The sequence below is a fragment of the Branchiostoma lanceolatum genome, chromosome 5 (genome assembly GCF_035083965.1).
Source record: "Branchiostoma lanceolatum isolate klBraLanc5 chromosome 5, klBraLanc5.hap2, whole genome shotgun sequence".
Classification (NCBI taxonomy): domain Eukaryota; kingdom Metazoa; phylum Chordata; class Leptocardii; order Amphioxiformes; family Branchiostomatidae; genus Branchiostoma; species Branchiostoma lanceolatum.
Genome location: NC_089726.1, coordinates 10,940,638 through 10,960,670, shown reverse-complemented (window position 1 = coordinate 10,960,670; position 20,033 = coordinate 10,940,638). Strand labels below are relative to the sequence as shown.

General features: G+C 42.5%; 2 protein-coding genes across 2 annotated transcripts; one reads left to right on the top strand and one right to left on the bottom strand.

Moving 5' to 3' along the window:
* Positions 1–4,154: 4,154 nt before the first annotated feature.
* On the bottom strand, positions 4,155–6,062 carry LOC136435058 (uncharacterized). The gene is made up of 3 exons (XM_066428240.1): positions 5,580–6,062; positions 4,850–5,053; positions 4,155–4,393 (listed from the first exon to the last, which is right to left on the bottom strand). The coding sequence occupies exons 1-3, from the start codon at positions 5,622–5,624 to the stop codon at positions 4,331–4,333; spliced, it is 312 nt and encodes a 103-aa protein (XP_066284337.1). The 5' UTR covers positions 5,625–6,062; the 3' UTR covers positions 4,155–4,330.
* A 4,057-nt stretch (positions 6,063–10,119) lies between these two features.
* LOC136435320 (protein artemis-like) lies at positions 10,120–19,536 on the top strand. The gene is made up of 17 exons (XM_066428711.1): positions 10,120–10,323; positions 10,424–10,475; positions 10,852–10,936; positions 11,203–11,262; positions 11,689–11,744; positions 12,111–12,212; positions 12,735–12,807; positions 13,525–13,562; positions 14,105–14,207; positions 14,629–14,730; positions 15,038–15,171; positions 16,401–16,458; positions 16,982–17,070; positions 17,558–17,664; positions 18,484–18,689; positions 18,829–19,020; positions 19,153–19,536. The coding sequence occupies exons 1-17, from the start codon at positions 10,215–10,217 to the stop codon at positions 19,534–19,536; spliced, it is 1,950 nt and encodes a 649-aa protein (XP_066284808.1). The 5' UTR covers positions 10,120–10,214.
* The last annotated feature ends 497 nt before the right edge of the window (positions 19,537–20,033 follow it).

Here is a 20,033-nt window from a genome sequence, read left to right as displayed (position 1 = left end):
GCACGCTCCTCCTCGCGGGCTACCCAGTCCCTGTGCACGGCCTCAGCACTCCTCCTCACCACCGTGCGCCATCCGACCCGGTCACTCGCCATCCTTTCCAGCTGCTGATGACTGATGCCAGCCACGCCAAGGCGCCGTTTTAAAGTGTCCTTGAAGCGTAGCCGTGGTCGCCCACGGGGTCTTGATCCCTCTTTCAGCTCGGCAAACAAAATGTCCCGTGGGAGTCTGTCTTGAGACATCCTGATAACATGACCGGTCCACCTGAGTTGCATGCGGGTAATCATGGCTTCCATAGTCGGCATGCCCGCCCTTCTCAGGATCTCGACGTTGGATACACGGTCTTGCCAGGTGATACCCATCAGTCCGCGCAGATGGCGTTGAACCAGGACAGACAGCTGGCGGACATGTCGGGCATACAGGGTTGAAACCTCCAGACCATAAAGAAGAGCACTCAGCACGACCGCTCTGTATACGTTCAATTTTGTGTTCAGTCTAATAGATTTCACATTCCACAGGCGGTCCTTTAGGCGACCGAATGCAGTCGAGGCCGCTCTCCTCCGTGCGTCGATCTCGCAGTCCATGGAATTGTCGTTTGACAGTGTAGAGCCAAGGTAAGTAAAGGTTTTTGCCTCAGCTAGGGGCGTTCCGTCCAGCAGCACCAGCAGAGGTGTGTGTGGCTGCCCCGGTACTGGCTGGTGGAGAACCTCTGTTTTCCTGATGTTTATGGTCAGACCGTAAGCTCTAGCTGCTCCCGCGAAACCCTCCAATAGCCGTTGAATGCGACCGAGAGTGTGAGCCACTAAAGCAGAGTCATCGGCATAAAGTAGTTCACGGATGCACTTCACCAGTACGTGGCGTTGGGATTTTAGTCTTGAGAGATTGAAAAGACCACCGTCAGACCGAGTTCTGATGTAGATACCTTCCAACACGTCATCTGACATTTCTTCAATGACTGCCGCGAGAAATAACGCAAACAGAGTGGGGGCCAGTATGCATCCCTGCTTGACCCCATGAAGGACCTGGAAGAAGTCCGAGGCCTCGCCGTCGACTGACACCATGGCACGCATGTCTGTGTGGAATGCCTTGATGACTCCAAGAAGCCTTGAGGGACATCCAAACTTCTCCAGGATGCGCCATAAAGCATCCCTTCCTACAGAGTCAAAGGCCTTGGTGAAATCTATAAAGACAATGTACAGTCCCATCCTTTGTTCAATAGCCTTTTCTTGAAGTTGTCTCAACGCAAAGATCATGTCTGTGGTACCGCGGCCGGGACGGAAACCACACTGGCTCTCCGGTAGTATTGCCTCCGAGATTATCTGCAGTCTTGCCAAGGCAACCTTTGCCAGTAGTTTGCCTGCAATACTAAGCAGCGATATACCACGAAAGTTGCCACAGTCACGACGGTCACCCTTGCGTTTGTAAATAGTCACTATCATGGCGTCCTTGAAGTCCTGAGGGACGGCGCAGGTTTCCCAACATTTCCGATACAACCACAGGAGCTCGTTGTGTAACACCTTGCCACTGTGTTTTAATACCTCAGCCGGTATACCATCGACACCTGGAGCCTTTCCGGACTTGAGGGACTTCAGCGCTTTCTGCAGCTCATCCGACGTAGGTGGGCCGTCCAGATCTTGGCGCACAGGGCGCTGCTCAAGTCTCTCAACGGCTGCTTGGTCGACAGTAGACGGTCTGTTGAGAAGCTGCTGGAAGTGCTCCTTCCATCTCTCCAGGATTTCGTCTGACGCTGTGTGTAGGGTCGCCCCATCTGCGCTGAGTACGGGGTTTGAGCCTGAGTGTCGGGACCCGTAGACCTCCTTCAGTCCGTCGTAGAAGGCTTTGGTCATATGTGCATCAGCAAACCCCTGTAGCTCGTCCGCCTTGCGGTCCCACCAGTCGTTCTTCATTTGACGTGTGACACGTTGGAGCTTCGAGCGGGCTTCTCTCAGTTGCTCTGTTGCCCGTCTTGTACACACTCCGGCCAAAGACTGCTGGCGGCGAGCCCTCACCTCAGCTAGCAGCATCTGTATGTCCGTGTCGTTCTGGTCAAACCAGTCAGCGTGCCGCCTTCGTGGGTGCCCAAGGACCTCTTTTGCAGCAGCGTAAACAACTTTACTTATTTGGCCCCATCGCTCATTCACACTGAGCTCCTCCACTTCGGGACCCTGCAGCTGGTTGATGCAGTCAGACACCTTATTTTCCAGCTCTTGTGCCTTTTGTGGAAGCAGACTCACATGAAGTCTGCGTAAGGGTTGTCTGGCGCGTTTTCGGCGGACAGGTGCAATACGCAGGTTACATACAGCCCTCACCATGAAGTGGTCTGTTCCACAGGTCGCACCTCGCATCACCCTTGTAGAATACACGTCCCTCAGGTCATCTCTTCGCACAAGGATGTAATCCAGCAGGTGCCAGGTACGAGAGCGGGGGTGCATCCAGGAGTAGTACCACTTGTCAGGCATGGCAAAGAAGGTATTTGTGATTGCAAGGTCCAGTTCTGTGCAGAGTTCCAGCAACAAGCTACCATTTGAGTTTGTCCTGCCTCTTGCTTGCGTCCCCAGCACACGGCTCCATCCGGGACGGTCGTTCCCCACGCGTGCATTAAAGTCACCGAGGACAATAAGTTTGTCCGCTTTTGGTACGTCATTGAGTATAGGCCCGAGGTCCGCGTAGAAGCTCGCCCTCGTGGCATCGTCATACGTCATAGTTGGGGCATATACTGCCACCAAGGTCAAGAATCTTTTATCAGCCAGCCTGATGCGAACACTGCAGAGGCGGTTGGATATCACAGTCGGCGCTGCGGCAAGTCTTGTGAGAATATCCTTGCGTACAGCGAAAGCGACGCCGGCTTGGTGCACCTCACCACCTGACCAGAAGAACGTGTAGTGCTCCTCTGTGAGCTGTCCGTGACCCTTTAGTCTTGTTTCAGATAGAGCAGCCACGTCGATGTGGTATCGGTGCAGTTCCCGATCTATGATCGCTGACAATCGTTCGGGTCTGCCTGAGTCGTCGCGATCCAGCATTGTCCGTACATTCCAGCAGCTCAGTATGAGTGCCGTCGTTGCAATACGTTTTTGATTCTGTTTTCTCAAAGTAGTTACTGTTTGTCGACCACTAAGTTGGAGATCCCGTCAGCCGTGGCTTGCTGACCCGGACAGTGCTAAGCGAGCTTTGTTTACCCCACCCTTTTATCGGGGGTTCCCTCCATGGAGGCGGGCAGTGCTGTCCCTAGAGAAGGCTGCCCGGTCACTCGCGCAGGACCTCGTAAGGCTTCCGCTTAGCTGGTTCAGCCTCCACGCGGCCATCACATCGCGAGCCGCCATACGTGCAGGAGTCCAGCTGGTGGCTTCCGGCTTCTCAAACCTGCCACCGTCGTTGAATCTCCCATCGCCGTTGGACTTTTGCGCAGTAAGACTTGCACACAGAGTTTAAAGACCAGCAGGCCTCGTGCGAGAAAGAACGAGCCAGTCTCTCTGGGCTGAGAAGAACCTGAGCCCGACGGACGGCACAGGGTCGTACGGCCGGAGATTTCCTCAGCTGCCCCGCAGTTCCCATCTTACTTGGGCTTGTGGTCCCAGCCGTTGCCTCGGTAGGTCGGGGTCTTCCGCCTGGCACCCATTTGCAGGCCGACACCTTCATTACCTGAAGGTCGCCCAGAAGCAAATACACCTCTTCCCGCTGCCGAAGAGGGGTCCCCGCCGGCTTTGTGGCGCCAGCGTACCGCCAGTCGTAGTGGGAGGTTCACGGGTCCTAGTGGGTATTTTGCGGATATCAGTTGGGACTTGCTGGCTCCTCCCATCACCTCACCCCCACTACCTTTCTGATAATGTTACATGTCCACTTGGCCGCGGTGTAGCTAACTATCACAATAATTACAGAGCGATATGGGAACGCTACTACAAAAGTGGATGAATTGTGTTGAAAAAAAACCTTGAGAATTTCGATTTCTTCATCTTTTTGCTCTGTTTCAAGCTAAACGATTGTCACACGGCAAACTTATCAACATTCTTTTGTTAGAAACAGTATTGCAGTCTAACCCTACACGTCACAATCGGTATCAAAACGAAGGGGGTAACGTTACAATATTGTTTTGTATAGTAAAGCTAGAAATACGGCCAACATTCCATTTACGTCAGCAGGGCAGTTACAACATGTACTTCAATACTGTTGGTTACAATCTTCTCAGGTGTTAATAAGCTATGCAAGCAACCTGACTACATCGTAAAATACGGCTATTGGTTGGGAAATGTTACAACCACATTTTGACCCACATCATCAACCACAGGTGTTGTTCAGTCGGGAACTGCTGGTGCCAAACATATCCGATGACAAAAGTTTACAGTATCCTCACACTGCCGCCCTCCATCACCTTCGCAACCTTTGCCACAACGTTCGCCACCTGAAAGAAAAAACAGAATCCGCAGGCTCAGTGACTGGCAATCTTGCGTTTATTTTTTAAAGGCAATCTATTCTATTGAATATTTTCTGGGGAGGTAAGATCTCTAGTCTGTACGACACGTACTCTGTCCATGGAACAGCCCAGAAGGAACTGGGTTGCCCTGAACCGGGCAAGGGCAAGGGTGGCCAGGACAGGTGACAACCTGCTACGGTGGGGGAAGACCAACAGTGAAGCCTTTCACCTGTGACCTGCACAGACTCGTACCTACGGGAAGCGAACGAGATTGCACTGAACTGGATAGAGATACACCATGTGCACGACGACAAGCTATGATGATGACCGTGGCATAAATTATTTTTATCAGTAAAAGTACAGATCGAGTAAGTAGCAGCAGATACGTTTTCCTACAAGAAGCTCGTCATGGATACAAATCTCAGAAATGTGGGAGGAACAAACCTGATCACTCTGCCCTCGCCCAGTCTCGTTCTCCCTTGCGAAGGTTTCACAGTTGTCAGTTACCAGGTTGTATTTGGTTTCACCAATACGGGCCTCGGCATTCTGCACCACCCTCTCTGGCGAGTACCGCCTCATCCTAGGCATGTTGTCAACAGTGACGCTGTCGTACTGTTTCGCCACGCTTGCATAGTTATCACTCCGCACCTATGAAAACAGAGTCATGGAATATTCATAGCTAGCCGAAAACGACATCAAACAGATTTGGGTAACGTTAGAATATGTATAGTCACCTTTTTTTTCTTCAAAGAAATAACTTGGCTAAAAATGGAGGGGTTTCTTTGTGAGTATGAAGAGTATCTGTTGTTCGGCAGTGACGTCAACGAATTTCTTTCACTAGTATTCTTCAAAATATGTCACCCACTTACACTACTAACTAGTCACTGGGGACGCCAATCTACACTGAAACCAAGGAGGTTTAATAACCTTGACTGAAACCAACTGAACTTGATTCCTTTGCCAAACAAAAGGGTCTATGCCTTTGCTTGCTGTTTGTGAATTAATCCTCTGGAGAACCCTTTTACTTTCATTTACGACTGAGGGCTGGTTCGCCACAGTTTCGAGGCTTAAAGCAGGCTTTAAAGAGCTTGAGGTTCTATTCAACTTCTTTGCAAAATGACCTCTGTAATGATACGAACAATTTCAGTTTCTTAAATCATATGCATGAAAATACCTGTGATGAACTTGACTTTCCACTGCCCCACGATAGACCACTCATTCCACCTGGTGGCCCAGTCTTGCAATTAATTAAGCCTCCAGCATGTTAAGACTCGGCGGGCCTTGCCTTCCAAAAGGCTCATTTAAATATTGAAATAGTATTGAAATGAGCTAAGGTGCGAGTAGAGAGGCTATGATTGGGTGATAATTGCTCTAGTTTCACTTCCCACTGCTCCTCCTATATTTTACATTTCTATACGCACCCTGTCCAGACAGAAACAAAGCAGCCAGTTGACATTGGTCCCTCAGCAAAATGGATAGAACGATAAATGCACAGAGGTTTGGCGCCAAAAACTGAAAAAGGCTTTAGTTTTTCTGGTTTTTTTTATAGTAATTACGTGTAATGAACTAATTCTAGTGATAGACAAGAGTAAAAGGTGTCAAGACCATCATCAAAAACACGACAGCCTTCCTTGGCACAGATTTGAAAGAGGGCCATTTCTTCATTATTCCCTTTTTTTGTAAATGTACTATACTATCCGTCCTTCGTCATACAAGCTTCGATTGTTTTGTTTCTTACAGAAACTTTGATGGAATATGCATTTGTACAACGAGTAGTGCGTCTTATTTAGTGGGTAGTACGGAAGGAAAATACAAAATATTTTCAGTCTACAATGATTGCCAGACAAGTCAATATACATCTGACTATAGTCTGTTTTGACTCTAAGAAAAAGATTTCCGTTCGAAATCCTCGTGTGGAAAGGCACTAGTGATAAGAAAACAAGTTGTACCATCAGGAAGGTGTTATGAATGACGCATATTTTGTGTGAAACGTTAAGCTTTCCCTTGGAATCCAGAGCCTATGTACCGGCGCGCGCTACGAGCTCCCCCGGGCCTACCCTTCCACTGACCCCGACGATCGGGGTAGATCGTCGGGGTCAGCGGAAGGGTAGGCCCTGGGAGCTTGGAGCGCGCGCCGGTACATAGGCTCTGGATTCCAGGTAGTAAAGCTTAGACCCACATATCTGTTCAAAACGCATAGATTATCTCCACTAAACAAACTTTATCTGCCGTCTACAATAAAATGGTACTCATATGCATCATCTAGTCAATTCAGGCTAAGAGCTTTCACAAGCCCCATGATTCGGATCTTGATCCGGACAAATTTGTTGTTTTAGCAGCGGTCCGACTATCTACTGGGTCACGCTGGAATACACTGTTATGCGCGTAAAGAAGGGTGAAATATATGAAGGAATACTGATTAAAACATACTGAATTTGGTAGATTTCCATCACTCTTCCTTAGTAAGTATTACTCTGAGACTTATCCAACAAACATTGAAATCACTGATGATAACAAAAATGGCAACGGGCAAGTATCTCCATGGCCCAGTATTTTCTTATGATCTTTTTATTCCTAGGCCCATACACTTAACTTAACACCAAAATATAGCAATCTGTGATGTTACTCATCAAACAAAGACAAAAGCAATGTATTCCCTAGCCTCCGATACAGACTCCACCCGGTTGTTTTCTTTTTCAAGTTACAGTCTTTATACTATCATATTTTTTTCTTATTGATGGCCGGCCAGCAATAAGAAAAAAATGTAATAGTATAAAAACTGTAACTTGAAAAAGAAAACAGCCGGGAGGAGTCTGTATCGGAGGCTATGTATTCCCTGTATATTTCATCCTTCCGGGGTTGTATTTCGGTATAGTTGGGACTGTTATGTTATGTACGAGTGACGCTTACAGTTTCAATCAATTGTTCTGTATATTCTTTGTTCTGAATTCGAAGGGGCACAAAGTTTACATTCTTTCCTGTTTCAATAGATGTGTATTAGTGTATTCTATAAGAATGTATGCCAAATTTGGTGCAGGTAGTCCTGTACTGTACGTACATTAATTGGCTGTGCTCTTCTTATGTTCCGATTATGTTTTTGTCACGGCATTTCCACTCTCAACAATTTTCTTTTTAAACGTTTTACCAACCTTCTTGGTTTTACTATAGCAACGAGTTAATATATAGATCCCCCTTGACTGGTCAGACAACGTCTTTCCATCATGACTTGAATAGACACTGTGGTGTGGTCTGCCCTATGCATAATTTAAGATAATTGCAGATAATGAGTTCGTGAAGGGGTGTGAAAACAATTAATCTATTGAGAAATATGCGGCTGTCAGATTGATGGATGGGCTAGGAAGACCAAACTCTGAAAAGTCGGGTTTTAGACTTAAAAGCCTCAGCCAAGTTCGTAGCTATGGCATACAAAGTTGTAATTGGGCGTTAACAAGGCCTAAGGAATTACTTTCTTTCAAAGTCTTTCCCAAAAATTCATTTCATCTTACAATCTTTAGATACTGGCTGATAAATTCATGGTTACCCCCCAAAAATAATCAAAATCAACAAAAATATTAATATTTCTCTAAACCTGAGCAGTATTCTAATTTTCCGGAAAGACTTCCTTGTAGCAGCTGACTATCACTACATCCTGTAAAAAATTCTATACTCCAGGATCTACGCAGCAACTTGGCTAGGTCAATTATTGTAAAAATGATATCGATCCTATATTTATGAATTATGAAAACACCATAACTCTATTTCCTGTGTTTTATTCATAGTTGGAAGGTGTGGTACCAAGGCAAAGTTTCCCCCACAATTTCAAACTCATTGGCCTTACGGCACTGGAGATATGGTGGTTTGTATCCACCCTACCGTTCACTCTACTTCAGGTCTTAATCAGGCGTGGTCAGGTCTTAACTTACTGGATGTGTGGATGACGGTGTCGTTTTTCTTGTCGTAGACACCGTAGTGACTGACCGTCAGCGGTTTGTCATGGTCAAATCTCACAACGTCGCCGTGATTAGGCCTCGACTTCGGTTTTGTTCCACTCATGGCGGCTGCTAGAGATAGAGCTTACGGATTCTTTTCAAAACAACTTGTTATCGACTAACCACGCCCGGTACACCCTTTTATAATGAAGGCGTTGGCGCGCAAGCGCAATGTTCTTTGGGCGTTAAGGTAAATATGACCTAACCGAGAACTTGGCTTTTTGTCTTCATACATGTTTCGACTCTTCGTTGTTCTTGGCTCATTTAATGCAGCTGGTTTCGGACTGCAGTACTCATAATGCTTATACAAAGCTTTTTTGATACGTCGTTCATTTCTCTACAGCTGCGGATCGGTCCGGCCGGACCGGTTCCGGACTTGTAAAACGTTTAGGTTCAAGTCCAAAAAAACCTAAACGTCTGGAAACAAGTCCGGACTTGAAAAAAAATTCTGTCACTCATACACTCCTTTTTGTTTCAAACCATCTTAAACCTTCCTTAAATCGTGAAATTTGCACTAGAAAAATATTAAAACATTGCTGTTTTTGTGTTTATAACTGAACTTTTGTGTTAATTACTGACTGTATATAATTCCGTATATATAGTTTTCAAATTACGTGTAAAATATCTGCCAATATGCAATTTTACATGTAACACGAAAAAATATTCCAAAATTTTTGTTCAGGTTCGGACTTTTAAGTCCGGACCTGAACCTAAACCTCTGGACTCGAGTCCGAACCTAAACCTAAACTCGGGTTTAGATCCACACCACTAAGCATATGGAACCCATCCACTGGTGATACGTCAAAAGTCACGGAGACGGACAGTTTAATGATTCTCCTAATTCTCACACAATCATCGCATCAGGTGAAACGTAAACACCCGAACATGGAGCGCTTGCGCGCAAGTGGGATTCTTACCTCTTTACTTATCATAGACATTTATGTAGAAGTAGTAGTAGTAGTAGTAGTAGTAGCAGTAGAAGTAGTAGTAGTAGTAGTAGTAGTAGTAGGGTGTGCCTGACGGTCCGTCGATAATAGTTCTTGCGCAAAGAATACGATTGATAGTTACTAATGAAGCACAAATTAAAGCGCCATGTCTTCAGCCCAGGATTTCACACAGTGATGTGCAACACCAACGACTCTTTTCAATGAAAGTGGGTTGTGTCTGCAGGTATTTCTGGATCGGCTACAACGATTAAACGTTTGTAGGAATATGAACAATCTTCTAAGTCATCATGAGCAAGAGGTACAGCCTGTGGGTGAGTATATATATTGAAAAAAAGTTCCCATTTGCTGGCTATTGCTTGTCCCACTGTCAATTCTGTGTGACGGTATCAACCAAGAGCAGTTCCGATTGAGAGAGGTCGGGATTTACATACTCTGACAATATAAAAACTGGGGCTCATCGTTGTCAACAAATCTTGTAAAGGACTAAAATTTCTTAAATTTTTCTTATCCGACAATTTTGCATTGATCAACATCCAACATCCTTGATCATGGTAACGTTACAATGTAGAGAGAACCATCCACAGGACATAGAGAAGCTACTCACCCATATATATAATGCATGATAAACAAATTCATATTCCAAAGGAAAATTTCTCTTTTTGCAATTCTTATGTGGAAGTCATGGTCAACGTATGATTCAGACATTTAAAACGTCCTAAGCTTTTTCCTGCAATTCTTGACCACACTGCTAGATGGCGCGCAAATGCCGTGCAAAGGTGTCATGACCTATGACCCTTTCATGTCAAAACTTGCCCGCCAAACAGAAACTAAGTGAAGCTTGGTTTCCTCAAGTTTCCTAATTTTTCTCCTAAAATGAGTTGTTTTGGAGGCCGCATGCCTGAGTATCGCTATTTGTCAATTGATAGATTTGACGGAGAGAATCTGGAGTCCTGGGCGTTCTTTCTTTCGCATGCACACAGAGGTAAGGAATTCCACCCTCCCACAGAATTTATTAGAAACATATTACTAGAACAGCTCTTGAAGAATGACACACCAATACTAACTATAATCTTAATTTTCAGATCACATGGTTGGGCTGGATAATCCAGGCTTCCTGTCCAGATTAAAGTCCAGGTGAGAATATAATATGCATCCTCAATTTTGCACATCTATATAATCTTTTTATCTGATCCATTTGATTGTATTAAACCCCCTTGCTAAGTAGTAACGTTATACTGGATATCAAAATTGTTAGGATATTGATATGTTGATAGGACAGTGTTACAAACAGTTACCCATGATAAAGTATATGTGTAAAACATGAAGTAAATGTGTACTTGTAAATATGATAATGTTAGATAGTGTGAATCATTTTTCTGTTCTAGTAATAATACTTCTGTATACATAAAAAAAGTATGATGCAGAGGGTTTATCTTTTTAAAGCATTCTTATCTAAGCTGATAAAAGGAAAATAAGAATATGATTAATGAACCTTTTGTCTTGCTTATAGCTTAAAAACTCGACTGTACTGCACAGAGATCACCAGGGCCTTACTACTGACAGAGAAACAATTCAAACCACTGGGACCATATATTGTGAGTATGCAGAAAATATATCAACTGTTGAGTGTTGACCTTTGATTTCTCCTTTTGTGATGGAAAAGTCATCAAGATGCAAGAGCAATTAACTGATACACATTTATAATTGATTTTCACATGCTTGAAGCTCTGCAGCTAAATGGGGATATGATAAAAATTTCATATTCATTGAGAAGGGATTAGGTAGATTATTGTAATTTGTCTTGTGGCAGGTTCGTGCCGAATGCATATCAATTCTTACTTTCTAAAAAATTCTGTTGTAGGAGACTTTACCAGTCGACACACCCACAAGTCTGACAGTCACAAATGAAGTTACTGGGAAGGTAAGTGTATTACTTAGCGCTACTTGCATGTAGTGGTAAATGTGCTTTACACACAACTTGTACTCTTAACATTGAATCTCGTACGGGACGTAAAGCTGCTGGGCCCGTGTTTGACTTCGAGGAGAGCCACACCTCGAGCATGCTATGGATCCCACCACACTTACAAAAAATATTAGGAGTCCTTCCCCATGTGAGTGGATCAAACCTTACAGTCCAGTCTTACATAGTTTGTGCCTACTGTACAAAACTGGTGTGTTACACCTACATGTAAAAGCAGTTCACTTGTTATGTAAAACAAACAGATTATTCATAACCTACTAGTAGGGAGCTAGCTAGTGGGAGTGAAGGTTATTTGTAAAATTGTACATAAACTGAGTTTCATGTCATTCTTTCCATCTGCTGTTTCCCATCTATTTGCTACCACAGGAACACAGCCTGCTGGTGACTCTTCTACAGGCAGGCCACTGTCCTGGGTCTGTCATGTAAGTCTTTTCACCACAGATGGATCTGTGTTTTCTCTACATTCAGAAAAGTTGTGTTTAGTAACAAGTTACCTGTATCTACAGTATTATGGAGAGATTTGGTGTACTACTAGCTTGTCCATCCTATTCTAGCTGTACTTTGCTCCATTTAAACGTTTAGTCTTTTTGTCCAGCGTTTTTAAAAACTTTGTTACATTGCTGTTACAATGACATGTGACCAATCACATTATTTTCAACCAATATCTGTTTCTCTAATAATAGGTGCCAGACCATTCTGCAGGGAACCAATTAAAGGAACAAACAGAGCTGGAATAGAATAGATACCTGTCTAGTGTACATGATTATTGTGTGTTTCCCCTTCTGCAGGTTTCTGTTTGAGGGTTCGGAGGGTACAGTACTGTACACAGGGGACTTCAGGTTACCAGTGGGGGGTGCAGCACAGTTTCAACATCTACACCAAGGGGGAAGGTTGGTAATCAATCAACTAATTGATTGATTTATTGATTATTCTTATTTCTGTGTCATAAATCTTTATATCTTTACATGCTCAGTCCATAGTAGTGCATATAAATCAAATATAGCCCATATGCATGTAGTCCATATACACAACAAATAATTGCATGTCATGGCAACTTTAGTCAACATTTAGTGTAATTACCTGGCTTTAATTAAGAATCAAGAGCTGGAAGTATGATTTTTAGTTGTTTGTTCATTACCATCAGAAGGGTGTTTGATTGTTGTACCCAGTTATGTTAATCAAATGATACTATATTTGTATAGATTAGATAATGTTGTATTTTGGTATCATTAACATTAACATGGCTAATGATGAATAATATATGTTAATGTCAGTTTGTTGTTGTAGGCCTCACAAATGGAACAACTGGTCTGTACCCTAATCTGTATCAGTGATTCCTGCCAAGTGGAAGATAAGAGGTCATTCTATTTGACCTGTTCTGATATATTTCATTTCGTAACTATTGATTTCAGACCAAAGGACATCCAGAGCCTCTATGTTGATACCACGTTCCTTGTCCCAGAGGCAAAGTACATCCCTTCCAGGGTAAATACATTATCCTTTACACTTCACTGGAGTAATGTTCATTTACAGATTCGGTACTAGTATTGGACATTGAAATGTATTGTTGGTGTGAAATTGACACTTTCTCACTTAAGTAGACATTTTTTGTCCTGAAAGATCTGGACCGAAATGTCTAGAACGGGTTATTGAATTTTTTTCTTATAAAAATTTTCTCTCTTTTCTCTCCGAGTGTTTAGCAGAAAATTGAACTTGTACAGTTGGCTATAGGAAAAAGCTTACATAAGTAATGTATTACTGGTACTAAGTAGTTTAGCTGTTCAAGATTAGCCACACCTAATTGAAAAGCATTTTCATACGCAACTTTTTGAGGGGGAGGGGAAAACTCAAACTCAAAATGTGTGATCACGTATTCAAGTGGGTATAGGCGATGCATTGTATCCTGTGGAGTTTTAGTAGCCCAAACAATGTTGTGTGTACATACTGTATAGTCATAATAAAGTTTTGAAAAAGAAAGAAAAAAATGGTACTACTGATATCCATTTGTGTGACTTATTTTGTAATGTATATTATTTACTCGGATATTGAGCCTTCATCTAGTATGTAATGTATTGATGATTCCTTTAGTTGATATCAGATGAAAGAACCTTAGGTTGGCTTGATCTTTTATCATCTAGCTATGGCAAGATACTTTCAGTGAAATTGAAAATTATTTATTCATGAGGTCTACCATTATTACAGGAAGACTGCTGCACTGCGTTGATCAATTTAGTGCAAAGGTAAGATGAAATGTCTTCCATTTGTGTGATTAATGGTGCTCTCTTTGGTTTTTATGACTCATTATCTTTATGTGGGGTTTTATGCTATAATTTATGATCATGTTATGTGGAATAGGTTTTACTACTTCAGTATGTAATACCTGCTTTAAATTTTGGGAGATCATGACAAGAACAACAACAAAAGTTAGGCCATTGTAATGTATTACCAACAGTTTAACTTTTCCCTTTCTTGGGGATTGCTTCACACTCTGTGCTTCTATTTCATAACCTACTACTGTATGTATCTAAATGTATTCTAAGACCATCACATGTTTATCTTTTTGTCATTTATTTGTTATTATCAGTATTCCATATCTTGTATGTAACCTTAAGCACAGTGAAGTAGCCGTTTGGCTACCAATTCTCTATTGATTATGGGTTTAGGCAGCAGGGAGAAGGTTAAGAAACAAGGCTGCAGGGAGAAGGTTAAGGAGCTCACCAGAGGTTTAGATGAGAATGGTTGTTTCTATGTTATCCTGTGAGTGTGATGTTCCTGTCTTCAGCTGGATCAGCAGAGGTGCCCACTATGTTGTGAGGCTGAACTGTAAGGCCAAGTACGGCTACGAATACCTCTTCATAGAACTCTGCAGGAGATTTCACATGAAGGTGAGTTCAAATCAAAACTACTTTGTGTAATCCACTCTAGCCCTGTATCCAGCGATCTTCAGTTTTGGTCCACTTATCAACACCAGACTATTCACTCTGTACGTTTCAACAAAATGAGTTTTTCTCAGTCACCGTTATCACTCGATAGTGTCATTACATCAATTAAGCTCTTCTGCTTCTGTTATTAGTTTTTGCGTGAGTACATCTGTATATTTTGTACAATCTGCTACTCAAATATTAATCAAAAGCATATTGTACACGTAGACATCTCTATAATCAAATAGGAAGGAATTAGATAACTATCATTATGAACAGATTGAAATGACGCAGGAATTTAAATTTGCTATAGTGCGATAATGCAGGTGTGTCTTATATTATTTTTACTGTTTACTGCTCATACAAGTCCCGTGTACTTCTCCAGGTACATGTAAACAACCCCAGTATCTATCAGACGGTCCCCGAAATCTTCCAGTGTCTGACCTCTGACCCCAGCGAGACACAGATCCACGCTTGCAGATGGCTGGTTAGTTATTTAACCTTCTTCCTACCGGGGTAGCCTTTTTCCACCAAATCTGATATGGTTAAGGGATTTGGCAGCATTGAGATGTTTAAAGGATAATTTGTTATTAGGTATGAGTACTTTTTTATGTCTGGTGTGTATATTGTTTTCTTTTAAATCATACTTTTGCATCTTGCACCATATTCTAATAACGAAATCAAGGGTCACACAAATCCAATTTTGGTCCCTGTAACCATACGCTCAGCGTCTATCGGAAAGGGGGCCTGAGGGAGTTTTCACCAAGTTGATGACTGTAAATGTTTATTGACAGGAGAGGTACCAGAAGGGTAGACACCCCCTGCCCTGTAAGTACCGCCCCCCTCCCCCTCATGAGCTGGAGGTCATGAGTGTCACACCTTCCACCATGTGGTTCACAGCTTATGCAGGTCCTGGTGATGTCATCAGGTAAACCAAAGTTCATCATCATATCTGTATCATTCATTGCAAATCTAGGCTTGTATTCAATCTACATTATCTCAATCACAGAATTTTGATGCCATGAAAGTTCATGAGAGTTGGTGAATTACATTATGGAGAAATCAAACTGTTGGCCAACTCAAAAAAGTTGTGCAGGTGTCCAGAGCAATTGGGTCAACTAGCTGAAGAGGACTTAGAGATTTGTCATCAGCTGTTGTTGTGTATATCCTGCTTGTGAATAAAGAACCGTATTATCCAGTGACTTTCCAACCTGATGAAATTATTCACAACTGAGAGATCAAGTCGAAAATTCTGCCAAACAGTTGAATTTCCCCATGAAGAATATTGATGATAATGTTATATGAACTGAAACAGTATGACACAGTGAAAAGTGCAAGTTTCCTTGATGGAAAACAGCCATTACCGATCAATTCACTGACTGCAATCACAATTTGGTAAATGTATGGACGATTATCAGGTGAATTAGGCTGTCAAAAGGAAATTGGTTTAGACTCAAGTTATGTGTTGTGGTACATCAGCAAATGAGAAACTAATGTATTTTTGTACGTCGATGGAAATAAATTTGAATCAAATGAGAAAGTAATTTCCCATATTTCCTAGTCATTACTCTGGGGATACCAGATAACAGGACAAATATGTGAAATTGTGTTGCAGTATACTATACTGACATAATTGTCAGTTACCCCGCAGCAGTATAATCAAATACTGGGTACTACTATATGTGGACATTGGTGGATTGTATTATTGATTCCATTGGCATACAACAGGAGGTCGAAATGTTACAAAAAATGTAGTAGACTTGAATCTACTACAGTGGAAGCCAGTTATTTGTATTTCTTGTTATAGTGAAATTCCGAGAAATTGTATGGAATACCAAAACACCAAACCATTTACCATTCACCCAGTTGTAAAAACAATGAATAATTGTATAGCCGTTTATCATATATTCCGGAGTACATGTATTGTATTGAATTTTCTTGAGAGGCCCTGGAGGTAGTTGGCACTTTGTAGACAAGCACCAATGGCAATTATGAAATCCTCTGACGCTTCATGGCATATGACAGTGGATGGGTGTACATGAACAATTCATCTATCAAATAGGTGTCCACACTTTTTGAACATGATTAACAGACAAGTTCATAGAGTATGCACATGTTATTGCTGCATTATTGCAACAATTACATTTTTTTTCTCAGGAAAGGCTCGAGGCATCATCACAGAGTCTGTTTTTCTTTCCATTCTTCCTACACTGAGGTGAGAATCAGAGTGATGTATGTTTTTGTCAGAGAATTAAATTTAATTTGCTACATTGCTTTATTTCTCAGAATTTGCAAAGTTGGAATACCTACTTCAGGTAATTCAAATGTACCCCAAATTGTAGAGAATCTTTGTTGAAGTCTATTTCCAGTTTGAAATGGTATGATTTATGGCATCTTTGATATAAGATAGTATGCAATAAAGCACAAAATGTGTTTAACTATGTTACATTTTTCACAACATGGATATCAGGGAACACACGCCCCTGGTGCAAATATGTACAAAGAAACATTAAGCCTTTAGTGTGAAATTGACGACTATCCTGAAATATTACCCCTTCTAGCAGAGGTACCAAGTATGATTAACAGCATGTTACACCGTGGATGGCATAACTCAACCGTAAGGTCACCTCACCCTTGTTTGAATGATTGCTGGTGTTCAACTACAGCTTACCTCAAGGCAATTTATGATATGGGTTATTGATGATTGATGTCAGCTAAAGCATAATTTCTGCCTGTAGATCCGAGACTTTGTTGGGTATATCCGACCAAAGACAATTCACGCTAATGTGGCACCTGTGGGGACCACCTTGGAGGAAGCAGAGGACAGGTAAGAATGGGCTCGTCTTTGATACTTTATACCGGCATCTGTCATCCAGACAGGGTTTTCTTTGGAGACATGGACAACAAAAGGGATGCAACTGGCAGATATCAGTTCCTTTCTGTTGTCTCCTTGTATAATATGAAGGTACAATGTAGGTCTAAGTTTGAATGAAATGTAGCTAAATTAGTCAATTTTTTATCAGAAAATATACTTTGATGCGAAAAACATATTTTAAATCACTTATGGTTAACCTCAGGGATATAGACAACTGTATTCATTTATTCGTTTATTACGATACCCTTAAGTTGTATCATGACTGGTCTTACAGTATGAGGAATACATTTCCTTATGTTGCCTTTCAGGTGTAAAGGTAGATAGATATAAGGTAGATATAAGCTTAAATATTATATAGGTATTTCTATCTAGTTGTTTTTACTTTGATATGATGTTATGGGAATTAAAGAAATAACAAGATGTATTTCTCTTTCTAAAGGTTACGAGACTTGACCAGAAGTGTCCAGCCAGACTCATCACTAATTTCTTACAAGCCCCTAGGGTCCCTCAGGTTACAAAGAGCAGCTCTCAAGAGAAAGGAACAAGGTAATTAAGGCTGGAAAAGTGCCCAATCATTTGTCATCAATAGGCTTTCTTGTTTCTGTTTGGCGCAGGGTCATTTTGTACTGAGCGCTCCCATGATTGGAACATTACAGGTATTTCCGGAGACGGTCGATTGATGAGTTCTACGACTGTAGAATTCATTGATTTGGGCAGAGGTCGCGGAGGGATTTATTATAGTCTGGGGCCATGGAATTCATGGGTTTAACAATGAACTCCACGGCCATGGAGGGACGTATACTAGTCTGGGCCCATGGAATTCATTGATTTCTCAATGAACTCCACAGCCATGGAGGGACTTATACTAGTCTGGGCCCATGGAATTCATTGATTTCTCAATGAACTCCACGGCCGTGGAGGGACGTATACTAGTCTGGGCCCATGGAATTCATTGATTTGTCAATGAACTCCACGGCCGTGGAGGGACGTATACTAGTCTGGGCCCATGGAATTCATTGATTTGTCAATGAACTCCACGGCCGTGGAGGGACTAATACTAGTCTGGGGCTGTGGAATTCATTGATTTAACAATGACCTCCCCAGCCATGGAGGGACTTATACTTGTCTCGAACTGTGGAATTCATTGGTTTAACGATGAAGTCCACGGCCGTGCACAGACTGATATGCGTGATGTGTTCCACGGCTATGCAAACTTGGGCTAGAGCTAGGGTTTGTGTGACTGTAAGTCCTTCCATAGTCATGGACTTCATCATCAAAAGTGATGAATTTCACGGCCAGGGAACTCATAATTCCACAGTCTCTGGAAATAGCTCAACATTACCAACAGTTCTCTTGTTCCAACAGAAGTTTCCCACAACGATGATGAAAACCTGTTCAGTGATGATGATGACTCGCCTCTACTACAAAAGAGGAAAATCTTCGTCTCCGCCAAACCCCAAATCCCTATCCAGCCCATCAGCAGCTGTAGCACTGATGATGCTAATCCTCTCGCAATTGCCAATGGCAAAGACAAAACAACCACTCACGATCAGAAAGACTCAGCTGTGTTTGTTACAAAGCACTATAGCAAACGATGATAGGAAAGGAGAGCAGAGCTTTGCTACACAAGGAGGAAAGGACAATGGTATAGAGTCTGATGTTGGACTGAAAAACAGTTGTGATAAATGTGAAAAATTAGATCTAAACCAGTCAGATAATGATGAAGATGAAGAGGAATATGGGCCCAAAACAGGCAGTCAGCCATCCTACATCAGTGAGGGGGAGGAGGAGGAGGAGGAGGAGGAGATGGGGATAGGGGAGGGACAAAGGGAAGACAAAGATACAGCTTTGGAAGAAAACCATGAACATTACAGAGACCAAACAGGTGTTGCTTACAGCAATGTAAGAAAATCTTGTAGCTCTCAGTCAGGGAAAGATGAAGTAAAGAAAGCACTTACAGTAGATGGTACAATAGAGAATAATTTGAGGGATAGTAATCAATGTATAAAGAGTAATCAACATATAAATATACAGCCAAAAGTGCCCTCACATTCCAATATTGGACAAGGTGATGCCCTGGTACCCTGTATTGACCTGACAGAACATGAGGACAGACATGAGGGCACATCTCTATCACAGCAGAGTGTAGAAAGCACCCCCAGTGTCATCGTCTGCTCCAACAGCTCATGTCAAACAGACAACCCTGAGTTACCTCTGTCACAAGGTAGTTCTCGCAGTGTCGTCTCCTGTCCGCTCACCCCTACGCTATCAGACTCCCAGGGCTCCTCTGATTTCGACATTGACTCCACCCCGGGGACCCAGAAGCCGTGTGCCTCTGACTTGGTAGCACTACACAGGCAGCTTGCTGAGGGGGTAACACCTACTCTGAAGAGTGCTAAAAAGTCTATAGAATTCTGACCAAATAAAATACAATGTATATACAGTAGTAGGGAACTTCAAGCAGGCTGAGATGGTAGCCCTGCAGGCAAGACTGATAAGACATAAACAATTGAAAGGATATACTCCTCTGTCTCTTACCCTGTTCTGAGAGGCTACAGGGTTATCTGGGGTTAAGAATACTTACATATACCGTATTATATGTCGTCTATTTTTATATGTTGTGTAAGTCAATGTCGTATTTTTATACAACCGTCCTCTGGCACTTATTGACCCAATTTTTCAATGATTTGAAAAGGTCCGCCAACTGCTTCTATGAGCATTATGGCTCCTTTACGTCTCAAAATCCTTTTCTTTATCATTGTCCCTAGTGTTTTTATATCTTTTCCACACTAGCTGCTACCTTTTAAACACTTGATGCTGCTGACTCAACAGTCATGTACATGTATGCATGGATGTAGTTGTGCATATTAGATTAAAAGGGTGACGTGTGAAAAAAACAGGCAAACATTGGGACT

Excerpts from the sequence above, each read along its gene's own strand:
- LOC136435320 (XM_066428711.1), top strand. The coding sequence starts at position 10,215 with ATGAGTTGTTTTGGAGGCCGCATGCCTGAGTATCGCTATTTGTCAATT. Across the intron at positions 10,476-10,851 it reads CTGTCCAGATTAAAGTCCAG|CTTAAAAACTCGACTGTACT; the intron begins GTGAGAATATAA and ends TCTTGCTTATAG. Across the intron at positions 14,731-15,037 it reads TCCACGCTTGCAGATGGCTG|GAGAGGTACCAGAAGGGTAG; the intron begins GTTAGTTATTTA and ends GTTTATTGACAG.
- LOC136435058 (XM_066428240.1), bottom strand. The coding sequence starts at position 5,624 with ATGAGTGGTCTATCGTGGGGCAGTGGAAAGTCAAGTTCATCACAG. Across the intron at positions 5,054-5,579 it reads GAAAGTCAAGTTCATCACAG|GTGCGGAGTGATAACTATGC; the intron begins GTATTTTCATGC and ends CTGTTTTCATAG. Across the intron at positions 4,394-4,849 it reads GGCGAGGGCAGAGTGATCAG|GTGGCGAACGTTGTGGCAAA; the intron begins GTTTGTTCCTCC and ends TTTTTCTTTCAG.